The sequence below is a fragment of the Ornithorhynchus anatinus genome, chromosome X1, assembly GCF_004115215.2.
Source record: "Ornithorhynchus anatinus isolate Pmale09 chromosome X1, mOrnAna1.pri.v4, whole genome shotgun sequence".
Lineage (NCBI taxonomy): Eukaryota > Metazoa > Chordata > Mammalia > Monotremata > Ornithorhynchidae > Ornithorhynchus > Ornithorhynchus anatinus.
The window spans coordinates 19,794,068-19,809,830 of record NC_041749.1 but is presented as its reverse complement, the minus strand read 5'-3'; the positions used below and the strand labels follow the sequence as shown (position 1 = coordinate 19,809,830).

The 15,763-nt window shown below is 39.8% G+C and overlaps 1 protein-coding gene across 1 annotated transcript; it reads left to right on the top strand.

The window, feature by feature from the left end:
- Window positions 1-4,607: 4,607 nt before the first annotated feature.
- On the top strand, window positions 4,608-15,528 carry LOC100077497 (kazal-type serine protease inhibitor domain-containing protein 1-like). The gene is made up of 4 exons (XM_001508663.4): window positions 4,608-5,984; window positions 10,756-10,916; window positions 13,971-14,118; window positions 15,117-15,528. The coding sequence occupies exons 1-4, from the start codon at window positions 5,525-5,527 to the stop codon at window positions 15,254-15,256; spliced, it is 909 nt and encodes a 302-aa protein (XP_001508713.1). The 5' UTR covers window positions 4,608-5,524; the 3' UTR covers window positions 15,257-15,528.
- Window positions 15,529-15,763: the final 235 nt, after the last annotated feature.

Below are 15,763 nucleotides of genomic sequence, written 5' to 3'. Positions count from 1 at the left end.
TTATGCACTAATGATGATATTCATAAAAGTTATGTTTTTTAAAAATGTAAGATTGGCACAAAAAAGAAGCCAATGTCCAACTTTGTTTTAGAGCCAGCAGACCCACAGAGTGAGTTCAGTGGCATTAAATATCTCACTTCTTCATTCATCATCAACACCCTCACCCCCAACCCTCAAATTCTGCCTCCATTAGCTTTATTAAGGGCATTTATTTTATTTAAGGAAAGAAGAAATGCTTGCCAGATATCATTAAGGAAGTGCCTGCTTTATTTTTTTTTTAAACCTCAGCTGTAGGTTACAATCATACTCCATGCCCTCAAATTCTCCTGCCAAGAGCTCTTAGAAAACCCATCTCTCTGAGGAATGATTGGTGGAAAGCACACCCACCCTTACTGTCTTAGGGTTGGAGCCAATGTATCTGTTCCCGTTAACATATTTTGTCATAAAAGAAAACAAAAGTAGTGTTGGGATGAAGAAGCATTTCCAAGAAAACAAAAGTAATGTTAGGATGAAGAAGCATTTCCTACCTCTACTTAAATCTATGATGTTCGTCTTTCTCCTTCTTTCCCCCTTTCTAGACAAATTGTTGCTCTTTCAATAGACCCTGATTGGGGTTCATCTGTTCTGTATTAGAGAAGTGGCCCTCTTGGATCAGTCTACCCTGATTTCCTAGGATGGCCCCTTCCGCACCCTAGAATTTACCCTTCAACCTTATGCAAACCAGGCAGGAACGTATTCATTCAATCTTATTTATTCAATCATATTTATTGAACACTCACTGTGTGCAGAGCACTGTACTAGGCACCTGGGAGAGTACGCTAGAACAATAATCAGACACATTCCCTGCCCACAATGACTAGGTTACATAACATACTGTAATGGCATCATAAGGACAATAGAAGAGGTTCTCTGCAGAAATCCACAGAACCTAAAATATGTTGCTGGGTGGCCTTCTAGCCCCCTCCAATAGTCCAGAACCATTGCGTTCCTCTCCCTAGCTCCTTTAAAATTTGGGTGTCCCTTCCAAGCCACAGGACTTGGACACAGAAAGTCCAGCAGAGGAAGGCTGAGGGTTTAAGTCAAAAACATTAGATATAAAGAGATCCAGTGTGATATCAATACCTGTCAGGGAATAAACCAGCTGGAACCAGACTCTCAGGTATAAGACCAGATGAATGGCTACCTGACAATTTACCCTTTTCTCTCTCTCTGTTTGATGGCAAGGTCAATGCCAAAGGGGTGTGCTTTAAAAAAATCGCAAACAGGCTTGTCCTAAACAGGAGCAGGGGAATTATAGGGAAGGAAAAGGCAAAGGCAAGAAAAACTATAGGATTAGGAGGATAAGAGGTTAGTAGTGGATAGAGCATGGGCTTGTGAGTCAAAAGGTCATGAGTTGGTTCTAATACCAACTCTGCCACTTTTCTGCTATGTGAACTTGGGCAAGTCACTTCATGTCTCTGTGCCTCAGTTACCTTACCTGTAAAATGGGGATTGTGCCTGTGGGATAGGAACTATGTCCAACCCGATTTGCTTGTATCCACCCAGCACTTAGTACAGTGCCTGACACGTAGTAAGCGCTTAGATGCCATAACTATTATTATTGTTTTTATTACTAAATTCCCAAACAGGATTGACCTAATCAGATGCAAAGGAATTACAGGGAAGAAAGAGGCAAGAAAAGCTATAGGATCAGGAGGGTAAGAGGCTAGTTCACCTACACTTCCCAGAAATCACTGGAGCCTTTAGACAGAAGTTTGCTTCCCAACCAATGATGGAAGAGCTCCAGCCCCACCTTCAGGAAAGAGCTGAGTTTTCCCCAGGAATCATCTGGGAGAAGTCTGCCTCTGTCCTGGTTTTTTCCTCCCTGTTGGTTACTCCCAATCTACTCCTGGTTGGAACTATACCAGAAGTAGATTTCATTCATTCATTCATTCATTCAATTCATTCAATTGTATTTATTGAGAGCTTACTGTGTGCACAGCACTGTACCAAGTGCTTGGAAAGTACAATTGCGCAACAAATAGAGACAATTCCTGCCCAACAGTGGGCTCACAGGCTAGAAGGGGGGAGACAGACATCAAAACAAGTAAACAGGCATCAATATAAATAAATAGAACTATGGATATATACACATCATTAGTAAAATGAATAGAATAATAAATATGTACATATATGCCCATGCTGTGGGGCGGGGAGGGAGTAGAGCAGAGGGAGGGAGTTGTGGCGATGGGGATGGGAGGAAGAGCAGAGAAAAAGGAAGTTTAGCCTGGGAAATTCTCCTGGAAGAGGTGAGCTTTCAATAGGGATTTGAAGGGGGGGAGTGTGCTAGTTTGGTGGATGTGAGGAGGGAGGGTATTCCAGGCCAGAGGTAGGCTGTAGGCCAGGGATCGATGGCAGGACAGGAGAGAAAGAAGGTTAGCACCAGAAGGTGAGAAGTTAGCATTTTCCTGTGGTGAGGTATTGCTTTTTAAACAGTACCTATGGTAAAAGGGAGATAGAATGAGCTAGTCTGGGGTTATTTCAGCCTTAAGCCTTTTCCTCTCTCTTTGTCAAGCAAAATCGTTAGGCTCATAGTGGTCATTGTTTTTTTATGGCATTTTTTAAGTGCTCACTATGTGTCCAACACTGTGCTAAGCACTGGGGTGGGTACAGGTTAATTAGGTTGGACACAGACCCTGTCCCTCATGGGGCTCACATTGGAGAAGCAGCGTGGCTCAGTGGAAAGAGCACGGGCTTTGGAGTCAGGGCTCATGAGTTCGAATCCCAGCTCTGCCACTTGTCGGCTGTGTGACTGTGGGCAAGTCACTTAACTTCTCTGTGCCTCAGTTCCCTCATCTGTAAAATGGGGATTAAGATTGTGAGCCCCACGTGGGACAACCTGATTCCCCTATGTCTACCCCAGCGCTTAGAACAGTGCTCGGCACATAGTAAGCGCTTAACAAATACCAACATTATTAAGTAGGAGGGAGAACAGGTATTTAAACTCCATTTTATAGTTGAGGAAACTAAGGCACAGAGAAGTTAAGTGACTTGCACAAGGTATTCTGACTCCCAGGCCTGTGCTTTTTCCTGTAGGCCACGCTGTTTCTCAATCAATAAATCAATTAATCATATTTATTGAATGCTTCCTATGTGCAGAGCACTGTACTAAGACTGTAAACCCGTCAAAGGGCAGGGACTGTATCTGTTGCCGATCTGTACATTCCAAGCACTTAGTACAGTGCTCTGCACATAGTAAATGCTCAATAAATACTATTGAATGAATGAATGAAAATTAGCAGACATGTTCCTTGCTCGTAATGAGCTTACAGTCTAGAGGGGGAGACAGGCATTAATATGAATTAATATTTAATGTAGAATATATAAAGAAAAGATATGTACATAAGTGCCATAGGGTTGGGGTTGGGTGAATAGCAAATGTGTCCAAAGGTCTCAGATCCAAGTGCATAGATGACTCAGAGGGCATCTCACTTTTATCTGGTTATTGATCAGCTACTGATTATTTGTCATTAATTTATTCACTTATGTTTAATACTCATAGGTACCCTCTTTTAACCGTTACTTTTGCATTAATAAACTGCCTTCTTTGCCCCCATTATATTGTAAATTTTGGGGGAGCAGGTTTATACTTCTTTAGCATATTAGTCCATTATCTAGTTCAGTGCTCTGCACACGGTAATCAGTAAATACTCCTGATGCTGCTGTATTCATTCATTCATCCAATCGTATTTATTGAGCACTTACTGTGTGCAGAGCACTGTACTAAGCACTTGGAATGTACAACTGGGCAACAGATAGAGACAATCCCTGCCCAACAACGGGCTTACAGTCTAAAACTTGTAGCTATGGCTGTGGCTGAGGATGATACTGTGATGGGGTTGGAGGAGCAGTCAACAGCTGCATCATGGCTTCCCCCCTATAAAATGGGTCTCGATTCAGTTTTTGAAAATGGAGAATAATCCTCAGCTCCAACCAGCCATAAGCATCAACAAGCTTCAAGTGGACAAGATGGAAATGATTTCTTCATTATTTATATCTTCCAAGACGAGAGGAGAATCAGAGTGACTGTAAACACTTTATTGGTTCAGTGTTTATTCATTTATCTATATGTTCTTTATACATCTGTTTGCTTTAATCTTTTCTGTTTTAGATTATACATTTACATGAAGTCTTGTCCAGCATCAGCAGCTACAGGAAGCAGCATGGTCTAGTGCTAAAGTCAGTGAAAGTCAGAGGATCTGAGTTCTAATCCTGGCTCCACTGTGTGCCTGCTGTGTAACTTTGGGCAAGTCACTTGACTTCTCTGTGCCTCAGTTTTCTCATCTGTAAAGTGGGGATTGAAAATCTGTTTTCCTCCCCCTTAGATTATGAGTCTCAGGTGGTACAGGGACTGTGTCTGAGAGGATTAACTCATGATTTATGTGATTTATTGGTGCACGCATCATGTGTCTGAAAAAACAACTCCTCAGATTATGTACTTGCTTAATGAGCATGAAGACTTCCCAGCTTGACCCGGAGGCTTCATTCCCTAAACAACTGAGGTAACTGAGGCACAGAGAAGTGACGTGATTTGCCCAAGGTCACATAGACATGTGGTGGAGTCAGATCAGAACCCAGGTCTTTCTGACTCCCAGGCCTGTACTGTACCCACTAGGCAACACTGCTTCTCTAGGCAGCAAAGTAAAATGTGGACTAGAAGGAGGAGTAAAAGGATATATGGAAGTTAGAAGGAGACTGATGTAATATTCAAGGCAAGAAATGATGAGTGCTTAGAACAGAGTGGTAGCAGTAGGGTTGGAAAGGAAAGAGCAGGTTCACTCAAGCTCTAAACAATAGCACCTCATAGACTGTATCATCATTCTTCAAGAAGTCTTGAAGAATATTCAAATTACATTGACCACATAAGGGGCTAAGTGCTGGACTGACCCTCATAGCCAAAGTATTGAAAAGTGGCATTCAAACCATTAAGAAAATTAAATATCAAGCTCCTGGAAAGTAAAGAAATCAGTTAGGCACTCTACGACAATATCACAACAGCCTTGTTAGCACAAGGAAAGTAACAAATGGTTTTTTTTAATATTGAAGGAAAATAATCATTTGTCATTCCAGTTATACAGTGCTCTTTTAAAAAAATTCCAGATTTCTTTGTTTTCTTCAATTGTCTCCATCAATGTATCTATTCTAGTATTAGGCAGTTACAGTACCATTCTGTTACAAATCAGCACCTGAATCCAAATTTGGCTTATAGTTCTACATTGCCAACAGCATTTTAGCAGCATATTGTTTATTTTATACAAACAGCAATGTGTTTTTCAACCCAGAAGTATATTTATGGATAGCTGTTCATTTTATGTATCCACTCCAAACCAGAACTGAGTTGTTAATTTTTCTCTGGAAAGCCCATATTGGCATTAAATGTGTATTTTTGAAAGGAGAAGAAAAAAAAAAGAAAACTATGATGTGCTTTCCCCCCCACCCAGACTTGCACCAGATAGTCTAGATTCTTTTTCATTGCAGTCCGAAGATGAAGCTTGTAGTGAAGATAGCAATACTAGTAGTCTTGATGCCAGTATTTCAGAGTCTTCCCATCTCATACCACCGAAACTGGTTGAGATTATTAAGGGAAGGCAATAACTGTGGAAAATGTGATTTGAAAGTCTGCTCCAAGCCTGAAAACTGTCCAGCTGGGACTGTGTTAGATCAGTGCGGCTGCTGCCCTGAGTGTGGAAACGTGGAAGGGCAGGTCTGTGATTTGGATGGTGGCAGTCATTTCTATGGTCAGTGTGGACACCACTTGGAATGCGTACTGGATTCTGAAGAGCTGAAGCATGGGGAAATCCCCGAACCACAATGCATCTGTAAATCCCAGGAAAGTGTCTGTGGACCGGAAGGCAAGACGTATGAGAATATCTGCCGTTTCAATGAGGTATATTTTCAGAAGAAAACAAATCTTAGCATGAAACACAAAGGACCCTGTGAATCAGGTAAATACTGCTCCAGGCATCATTTAAAAGCTGATTTAGAACATAGTGATTATTGGCTTCTATATGTTTAGTTTAGTTTATTAATATTAGGGCTGCAAGCATATTGGGTTTGAAAGATTAAAGAAACAACTCAACTTTGAGATTTTACGTTTGTTATCATGGAATGATTGTGTATTTCTGTGTAATCATTGAATTGCATTTCTGATTGAGGCCTGTGAAGGGGATATGCAGGGGGGGAAAGGGATTATACTTAGCAAGCCAAGATATTTTGATTTCTTTCGACATTTAAGGACCACTTGCTGGGCCAGTAGATGTCCAAAAGAAACAGTAGTAAATGCAAGCATTTTACATGCATTTCAACTGAGTAAATTAAATCAAGTAACATATGGGTGTGAATTGGTGCGCTTTATAAACTAACAATGACATTTTTTCATCACACATAGTTACAATACACCAAGTAAGATGAAGAAAATTTAAAAACAGATGGAAGGGAGAAAAAAAAGCAAGATTAAATCAGGGATGAAATACTGAGACTATATGGTCATCCTTATACACATGGGACTCTTACAGAAATCCTCACAAATTAATCCCATATCCCTAAAATGCCAAACATATCATTTGTGAAGTCACTGGGCTAAAGTTTTATTCTTAAAATGAGTCAAAGCATAGACTTCCAGAAGATGATTGTGAACTCACTTGGAACTTTATAACTGATAAAATATTTTGCAGCTGAAAATATTTTATATTAATATGAAAATATATGATATTCAGCTACAGCAATCAGGAAAGAAATGCACAACACTTTTGCAACTACATTTTAAGAAACTCACAAACTATCAGGGAGAACAAGGGAGAGGGAAGTAATTAAGCCAGTTGCTTCCACATAGGCAGCTTTACAGCCAGATATTAATATGATTCATCCTTCAGAAATTAGTAACACTGTTTTTCCAAGAAAATAAGCAAGTATTCTAATGCATACTCTACTGAGAGTTCCAAATTGCCCCAAAACACTTTAAAAAACAGTTTGGGGGCCAGTCATTAAAAATGGTTGAGAGAAATTCAATAGTTATAAGATTTTACATTTTCTTTTACTACATTTGCATAGAAAGGCATTTCTATCTATTTATAGACACATACCGTATAAATGTAATTACTATATATTGACTTTCTCTTTTATTTATATCTTTAATTATGTCTTTTTCTATCATTGTTTCATAGGGTTGAAAATCTGTTAATATAGGAGAAAGTCTTATCTCTTGAAAGAACTATTTTTAACTTTTTTCTCCAACAGTTTTCTACCTCACAAAGTAATTACAGTTTATAACTCAGTTGAAGCTTTTCTTGAAATTTTAGTAATACTAGTAAAGTTGAGAAGTACCCTTTCACACTCAAAATTTTGAATGTCATAGTTCAGTATAGGGAATTAATTTCACCTCATGCTTTCCCAAAGAGTCTTTGAATTTGTTTTTAGCCTTTCCTTATCTATGTGCACTGCTGCAAATGGAAGTCAATCCATCAACTACCTACTGAGTGTCTACTCTATGTGGAGCACTATATTAAGCACTTGGGAGAGTGAAATAGAGGTAAAAGACATAATTCCTGCCTTCAAAGACGGTGACATACTGAATAACCTAAGCTAGAGGAAGAAAAAGAGACTGGAAAGATAAATAGGTTAATAAGTAAGTGCTTGAACAGTACAGTATAAACTGATATGCACAAAAATACTAAGTGTTTCTAGGTGTGCAAAACTGCTTAGGTGGGAAGTGGGAGAATGTGACATGGGCAGCACAAAGTTAATCAGGGACAGCCTTCTGGAAGAGGTGGGATTTCAAGAGCGCTTGAAGAATGAAGAGAGTGAGTGGCCTTGAAATGGGAAGAGACGTATTAAATGAGGGAAACAGATGACAGAGTGATTTAAAGCAAATGGTCAGGAGTTTCTGCATGATGCAGAGGGGAATAGTCACCATGTTAGATTTTTAATAATAATAATAATAATTTTGGTACTTGTTAAGCGCTTACTATGTGCAGAGCACTGTTCTAAGCGCTAGGGTAGATACAGGGTAATCAGGTTGTCCCACGTGAGGCTCACAGTCTTAATCCCCCTTTTACAGGTATGGTAACTGAGGCACAGAGAAGTGAAGTGACTTGCCCACAGTCACACAGCCGACAAGTGGCGGAGCTGGGATTAGAACCCACGACCTCTGACTCCCAAGCCTGTGCTCTTGCCACTTGCTCCTATGGGATTTGTTAAGCTCTTACTATGTGCCAAGCACTGTTCTAAGTGCTGGGGTAGTTACAAGGTAATCAGATTGTCCATGTGGGGCTCACAGTCTCAATCCCCATTTTACAGTTGAGGTAACTGAAGCAGAGAGAAGTTAAGTGACTTGCCCAAGGTCACACAGCAGGCAAGTGACGGAGCCGGGATTAGAACCCATGACCTCTGGCTCCCAAGCCTGTGGTCTTGCCACTGGGCCGTGCGGCTTCTCATCAATCATTTTTGATTATTGAAATGACATGAGGGGAAAGGTATTTTAAAAAGAACCCAGACACCAGAGTAAAATATGGACTGGAGAGAAGAGAGACTGGAAACAGGGAAACCAGTGAGGAGGCTGATGCAGTAGTTTGTCAGGGTTATGATTAGAACCTGGACTACGATGTCGACCATTTGAATGATGAAGAGTGGGGATCTGGAAGTATTGCGGATAAAAAATCAGCAACATTTAGTAACAGATTGAATGCGAGCGGTGAAAGACAATGAGGAGCTACAATGGTGTGGGCTTCTGGGAGTGGGGAGCTACTGACTCAGATGAGAGGGTTAGGCGGAACAGTGGATTTGGAAGGGAAGATAAAGGATTCAGTTTGAGACCTGTTAAGCATGAAGTACTAGTAGAATATCCATGTAGAGATGTCCCTGAGGAATAAAGAAATGTAAAATTACAGTGGCACTCTGGGAAGCAGGGTAGTCTAGCAGACGGGGCACAGGACTGAGAAGGAGGAGACACAGGCTTGCAACCGATTACTGTGTATCCATGGGCAAGTCACTGAATGGCTCTCTGCCTCAGTTTTTTAATCTATAAAATGGGAGTAAGATTATTTTAGAAAAAATTAACAACGTTCCATTTTGTTACTTCAATTCTCCCATGCATTTAGCACAATGCTCTGCACACAGTAAGCACTCATTGAATGCTATTGATTGTTTGATCCCATTTACAATTGCTTTGAGGGAAACAGTCAAATCTGCATCTCCAGCCCTAATCTCTCCTTCTCTGCAGCCTGGCATTTCCTCCTGCCTTCAGAACATCTCAACTTTGATGTCCCAGTGACACCTCAAGTTTAATATGTCCAAAACAGAACTCCTTCTCTTCCCAGACAAACCCTGTCCTTCCCATGACTTTCCCATCACTGTTGACAGCATCACCACCCTTTCTGTCTCACAACCCTGTAACCTTGGTGTTATCCCTGACTCACCTCTCTCATTCAACCCACATATTCAATATGACACTAAATCCTGTCTGTTAAACTTTCACAACATAGCTAAAATCCTTCTTTTCCTTTCCATCCAGACTGCCAGCATTTATCCTATCCTGCCTTGATTACTGTATCAGCCTCCTTGCTGACCTCTCTGCCTCCAATCTCTCCGCATTCCAGTCCATACTTCACTCTGCTGTCCAGATTATTTTTCTACAAAAACGTTTCCTCACCCCTTAAAGAACCACCCCACCCCCCAAAAACTATTGGATTCCTATAGTGAACAAGAAATCACTTTTATATTACCTTGACTTTTGACATCAAGGATTTCCTGAGATAAACATTAAAGGAAAAAAATATAACATCAGGAAATAGACTTAGAACATAAAAAGTTACAGAAATGTATCTAGAAATCAAGCATATTGTTGGTTCTCTTCAAATTTTGAATGATAGCTTTCACATTTTCAGGCTTCACTGAATTTCAAAGAGAACATAAAGAAAAATATCCTTATGGACAGTAAGACTGTCTAGTAGTCTTCATTCACAAGCCTGGATGACAACAGGTCTTTAATTTTACCCCCTTTCTCACATTTCTTGTTTTTATGAGGAAAAGTTAGGGGGACATTTCTAGCCATATGGTTAGATGTCATCGAGGGCAATCATCACACTTTGGTGTCCTCTGTCAGAAGCAGAACACTGAGCTTCATTATATTCCTTACATTTTCAATTCCTTGTGTCCTTAAGACCTTAACTCCCTTTGAAAGAAGACAACGAAACCAAAGTGTAAGTTACACCGTGTTTGTTATGCAGTGAGTGCTCAACAAATACCATAATTACATATATGTATGTCATATATGTAAAATGAGTGTGTGTGTGTGTTTGTATGTGCTTTCTGTGTTTTGTCCTTCAGTGCAAATTTGTTTTACTATAGCAGTCTCTATTGCTTTCCTTTTCTCTGTAAATGTGTCAGAAACATTTCATGCTAAATAGGACATGTAGAATAAACTGCACTCATTTATAGAATAGGTATTAAATGGATGTTTCCTTATGTTAAAGACTAAAATCCTTCGGCTACTCAACTCCATTAATGCATTTTTACCAGAAATACAGTTGGAACCCCATTTATGAATGAAGTTTTACTTGAAATAACATTATTAAATATTTACAAATTATTTTGAAGTCCAGATATTATCTTTAAAACTCATAAATGTACCTTCCCATGAATAAATAATGTTTTAAAAATACTGAATCAGATCCGGGGTGATTTTTGATCAATATGTTCTCCCTAATGTTATCCTTGAAGCTCCTGTAATTTCTTTGCCACCTCAAGATGCACAGAATTTCACTGGAAGTGACATCCTTTTTGGATGTGAAGTTTCAGCCTACCCAATGCCTCATCTGGAGTGGAAGAAAAAAGGGAATAAAATGTTCCTTCCAGGATATGATGCCCATATTTCAATTCAGGTATGATAAACTTATTTTTCCATGTTTTTGAACTGCCCATTTTTGATGTGGACATGCTTCTGACAGATTAGTCAATCAGTGATATTTCTTGAGTGCTTACTGTGTGCAGAGTACAGTACTAAGTGCATGGGAGAGTTAGCCAGACATGATCTCTATCCTCAGTAAGTTAACAATCCAGAGGATTAAGCATGGGACTAGAGAGAAGTTTATATCAAAGATCACAGTCCTGGCCACCTTGTTCCCAAGTGATCATACACTTGACTGGGTTCTCCTAAAAGCTAGAAGGAACTCTCAATACTGTATCCCACCTTGACTACTGCATCTGCCCCTGCCTCCTCTCTCTTCCCATTCTAGTCCATACCTCAAGTGCTGCCCAGATAATTTTTCAAGATAAATTTCTGTCTACGCCTCCCCATTCCTCAAAACCCTCCAATTTTTGTTCATTTCCTCTCCATATCAAACAGAAACTCTTTATCATTGGTTTTTAAGTCATTCAGTTGGCTCTTCCCCTCCTATTTTACTTTGCTAATCTCCAGTATAGCTATGTCTACACACTGCGCTTCTCTAACACCAACCTACTCATTGTACCTGGATTTCTCTTTCTCACTCAACCCCTTGTCCGTGTCACCACTCTGACCTGAAACTCTCTCCCCCTTCATATCTAAAGGACCATCACTGTCCCCACCTCCAAAGCCCTACATAAATCACATCTCCTTCAAAACGTCTTTCCCAACTGAGCCCTCATTTCCCCTATTTGCTCTCCACTCTGCATTGCCTACTCAACTTGGAACTATACCCCTTAAACACTTGATATTCACCCCATCCCCAGACTCACAGCATTTATGTATATGTTCTATCCATAATTTATTTTAATGTCTGCCTCCCTCTATCATGGCCTAGTGAAAATAGGACAAGGCTGAGAGTCAGATGAACTGGGTTCTAATCCCACCCCTGTCAATAGCTTATTGTGTCACCTGGGCTAAAGTCACTTAACTTCTCTGTGCCTCAGTTTCCTCAAATGTAAAGTGGGGATTAAATACCTGTTCTCTCTCCTACTTAGCCTGTGAGCACTATGCAAGTCAAGGGGCTTTGTCTAAACTGCTAATTTGTATCTGCTGCAGTGCTTAGAAAAGTGTTAGACACATAGTAGGTGCTTAACTAATAATGACCCCCTCCAAAAAAAAGAAAAAGACTAAGCTCTTTGTGGGCAGGGATCATGTCTATCAACTCTATTGTATTGCACTCTCCCAAGTGTTTAGCACAGTGTTTTGCACAGAGTGAACACTCGATTGCTCAATTAGTTCAACTAAGGTGATCAGATATCCTGATGTCACTGAGACAGTTGCCGAATTTATGGGGTTTTTTGCTCTAAGATTTTAGATGAATTATGTCAAGAAAACCCAAAAGTTGTTGGAATGCTATCACCGAGAAAAACATCTGGTTGAGGTCTGTACACCACTTAGCACTTGGGAGGGGTGATATAGGAACAGAGCTGCATCCTTTTCCCTAGATTGGGGGGGTGGGAAGGAGGAAGGGGTAATAGTAGAAGGTAGGTGGATCCCAGCAGGAAGGGGGAGGGGAAACATGATCTAAGGGGTGTTGCCTCTAGATATCTGGGACTCCAGAGCTGCCATGGCAGGCCCCAAGCCTTTACACCTTGAGGGCAGTGTGCAGAGCCATTTGCAGCAGCTACCACGAAGCAAAACAGACTTCTTTCAGGGATCGACAAAGGCCAAACCTTTCATTTGAAATGTAAGTAGCTGCCGGGGTATCTCTTCCAAGTCCTGGCTCCTTCGAGTCTGTCTGAAAGTGGAGCCAGGGCTGCTTATCCTTCTCCCCCACTACTGAGAGGACTCAGCCCTGGGACAGATCCACAAAAAAAAGTCAGCTCCACTGTCAGAATTCCAACCCAGGATTCCAATTCTGGGATAGAACTATAGACCAACCCCTGGCCAGAAAGCCATAGCTGCTGCTGCTTGGGCAATGGACGAACGATGAATTCTTTCTTCCTCCTCTCCCTTCTCAGCTTTCTCTCTATCACCACTATCTTGTCCTCCCTCTCTCCATTTTCCCCTTTTTTCCTTTTAACCCTCTTTATTCTTCTCCACACTCCTTTGCTCCTGTCCTCCTCCTCCTCCCCCTTTTCTCTCTTTTTGCCTTTCCTCTCTTCTCTCTTCCTGTTCTGCTTTTCTCTCCCTTTTTCTCCTCCCCATTCAGTTCATCTCTCTTTTCTCTTTTTGGCTCTTATCCACCTCACTTCTAACCACACCCCAATCTCACCTAAAATGATGATCACCTGACTCATAAATCCTGATAAAATATCCAGACATGCACTTACACCCTCTGAAGTAGCCCCGGAGTCTCAGAATCACAGTCAATCAATCAATGCTATTTATTGAGGTCTCACTGTGGGCAGAGCACTGTATTAAGTCAATCAATCAATCAACCAATCATACTGAGCACTTACTGTGTTCTGAATACCGTACTAAGGACTTGGGGGAGTACAAGATAACAAAATTGTTAGGCATGATGCCTGCCTACAACAAGCTTACAGTCTGGAGGGAGAGACAGTCATAAATATAAATAAATTACAGATATATACACAAGTGCTGTGGGGCTGAGGGAGGAGTGAATGAAGGGGTCAAATCCAATTGTAAGGGTGACCCAGAGGGAATAATAGAAGTGTTTGGGAATTTACATCAGAGTAAATAGAGATGATCCCTTCCCTCAAAGAGTTTACTGACTAGCTGGAGAGACAGACATTAAAATAAATTACAGGTAGGGGAAATAACAAGGTATAAAATATATACATAAGTGCCTTTGAAGGGGCAGGAATATCCCCAAGTTTGAAGGCCCCTTAAAAGTGTAAGGACAGAGTGAAATATACCTCACTGCCACTCCTACTTTCCAACCTTGAATTTTGACTTGCTATTTATATTTGTCATTAGGTAACACTCATGCTCATACTAGGAAGTCCTTAAATTCAAACTATGAAGAGAAAATGGGGTAGCCTTATATCTAGTTAATTAATAAATAATTGCTGTTTTTCCCCAGGTCAGAGGTGGACCTTTAAAATATGGAATGACAGGATGGTTGCAGATTCAAGGTATCAGAAAATCCGATGAAGGTGTTTATATCTGCCATACTAAAAATAAGTATGGTTCAGCCTACGCATCTGCAAGACTGAAAGTTATAGATAATGGTAAATTGCCTTTTAAAAATTATTCATCAGTACTCCTAATCATATTAGGGCATTTTATCCCTGTCTTCAACATAGACTCTCCCTAATTTTATAGTTGCCAAGGTTGAAGTCTTGACCTTTTTATTCAAAAGATATAATGTGAAGAAGCATAGAATAGCTGTAAGATTTTATGAACAATTTTGAAAGTCCCCTGAGGGTTCCTAAAACTGGAAAGGTATGATGGCCCTTTTCATTATACCTAAGATAAACCTCAGTTTCTTCATGTATTAAATGCAGAGAGGCAGTGTAGTTCATTGTAACCGTGTTTGTTCACATATTCCACCTCATTTTACAGTGATGAACTATTACATACTATTACAGCTTATGATGGAAGCACAGGTTTGGGAATCACAGTGGTTTTTAAATTAATTAAATTGAGAAGCAACATGGCCTAGTTGATAGAGCATGAGCCTGGGAGTCAGAAGAATCTGGCTTCTAATCCAAGCTCTGTCATTTAGCTGCTGTGTGATCTTCACATTTTTGTATCTTAGTTACCTCATCTGTAAAATGGGTATTAAGCTACTGTGAGCCCCATGTGGGACATTAGCTGATATCTACCCCAAGGCCTACCACAAAGAAAATTTACCAACCCAGGTTAAAAGGTTATTCTCTAAGAAATAATAAGTGAGTTTTATCATTTTTCCATGACAGTTGAGAGGACTAAAATGGGAACTTTTTGATACTTTGTCTTTTCTTCACTGTCCCACATATTTCAAAAAATTTTTATATGGTGAGTTTTAAGAAGGATCAGTTTACCATCTTTGCTACAGAAAGAAGTTCTTAAATGTCATTAGAAAGTATTCTGCATATTTTCCTCTTTTTATACCTCAGGTTTCTGTTCTCTGAGTAAGATCTTAAAGTTATCTTTATAGAATGTTATTACCCTACCAATATTTATAGCTACATTTAAAACACTCCTAATCTGAATGTAATGTATGTATATGTTTTTGACTGTATAGGTTCATCATCCTCATATCAACTTACTGCAGGCAACAGAATCACAAATTACAATCCACATTTTGGAGACTACTATGATCATTTTGAAGAAGATGAAGAATACGAATCTGGAGACTATGAAAAAGGGAACCAATTTCTATAAAATATACATACAGCTCCAGAATTATCCATATTCAACTGAATTTCCTAGTGGAATTTGCATGGTCTTATATGTAAAATTCCCTGTTAAAGATGAGTCAATAATTTCTAAATTCTATTTGGAGTTTAAAAAATCAGAATTAACACTCTGTTTGTAAGTAATAAGCATTGAGTTCCAAAGGGTGTAGTCAGACGATTGATCTTACCTTTCATCGCACCATAACTATGTTGAGAAGGCTGGAAATATTATAGAATATTAAAATTGAACTAAAAATACCATTCTACTGATGATATGAAACTTGATGTCTTGCTGCTGCCTTATATATAGGTATACCTAAATACACAGGCATTCATTAGGTGCATGCATTTTTGTGTGGCTAGACATATGTATTTGGTGAAATTCGAAACCGATAGTACATGATATGCATAGGTTAGAATGTTGGCTCTGAGCAGTAGTAGTGATTTGCTTTTGTGTGTATGTACATCTATATATAAGGGAACAAGTGAGGCA

What these genes read in the sequence shown, in the direction of transcription:
- LOC100077497 (XM_001508663.4), top strand. Translation starts at nt 5,525, where the DNA reads ATGAAGCTTGTAGTGAAGATAGCAATACTAGTAGTCTTGATGCCAGTA. An exon ending in CAAAGGACCCTGTGAATCAG is followed by an intron (nt 5,985 to 10,755) that starts GTAAATACTGCT and finishes TTATCCTTGAAG; the next exon opens with CTCCTGTAATTTCTTTGCCA. An exon ending in ACTGAAAGTTATAGATAATG is followed by an intron (nt 14,119 to 15,116) that starts GTAAATTGCCTT and finishes TTGACTGTATAG; the next exon opens with GTTCATCATCCTCATATCAA.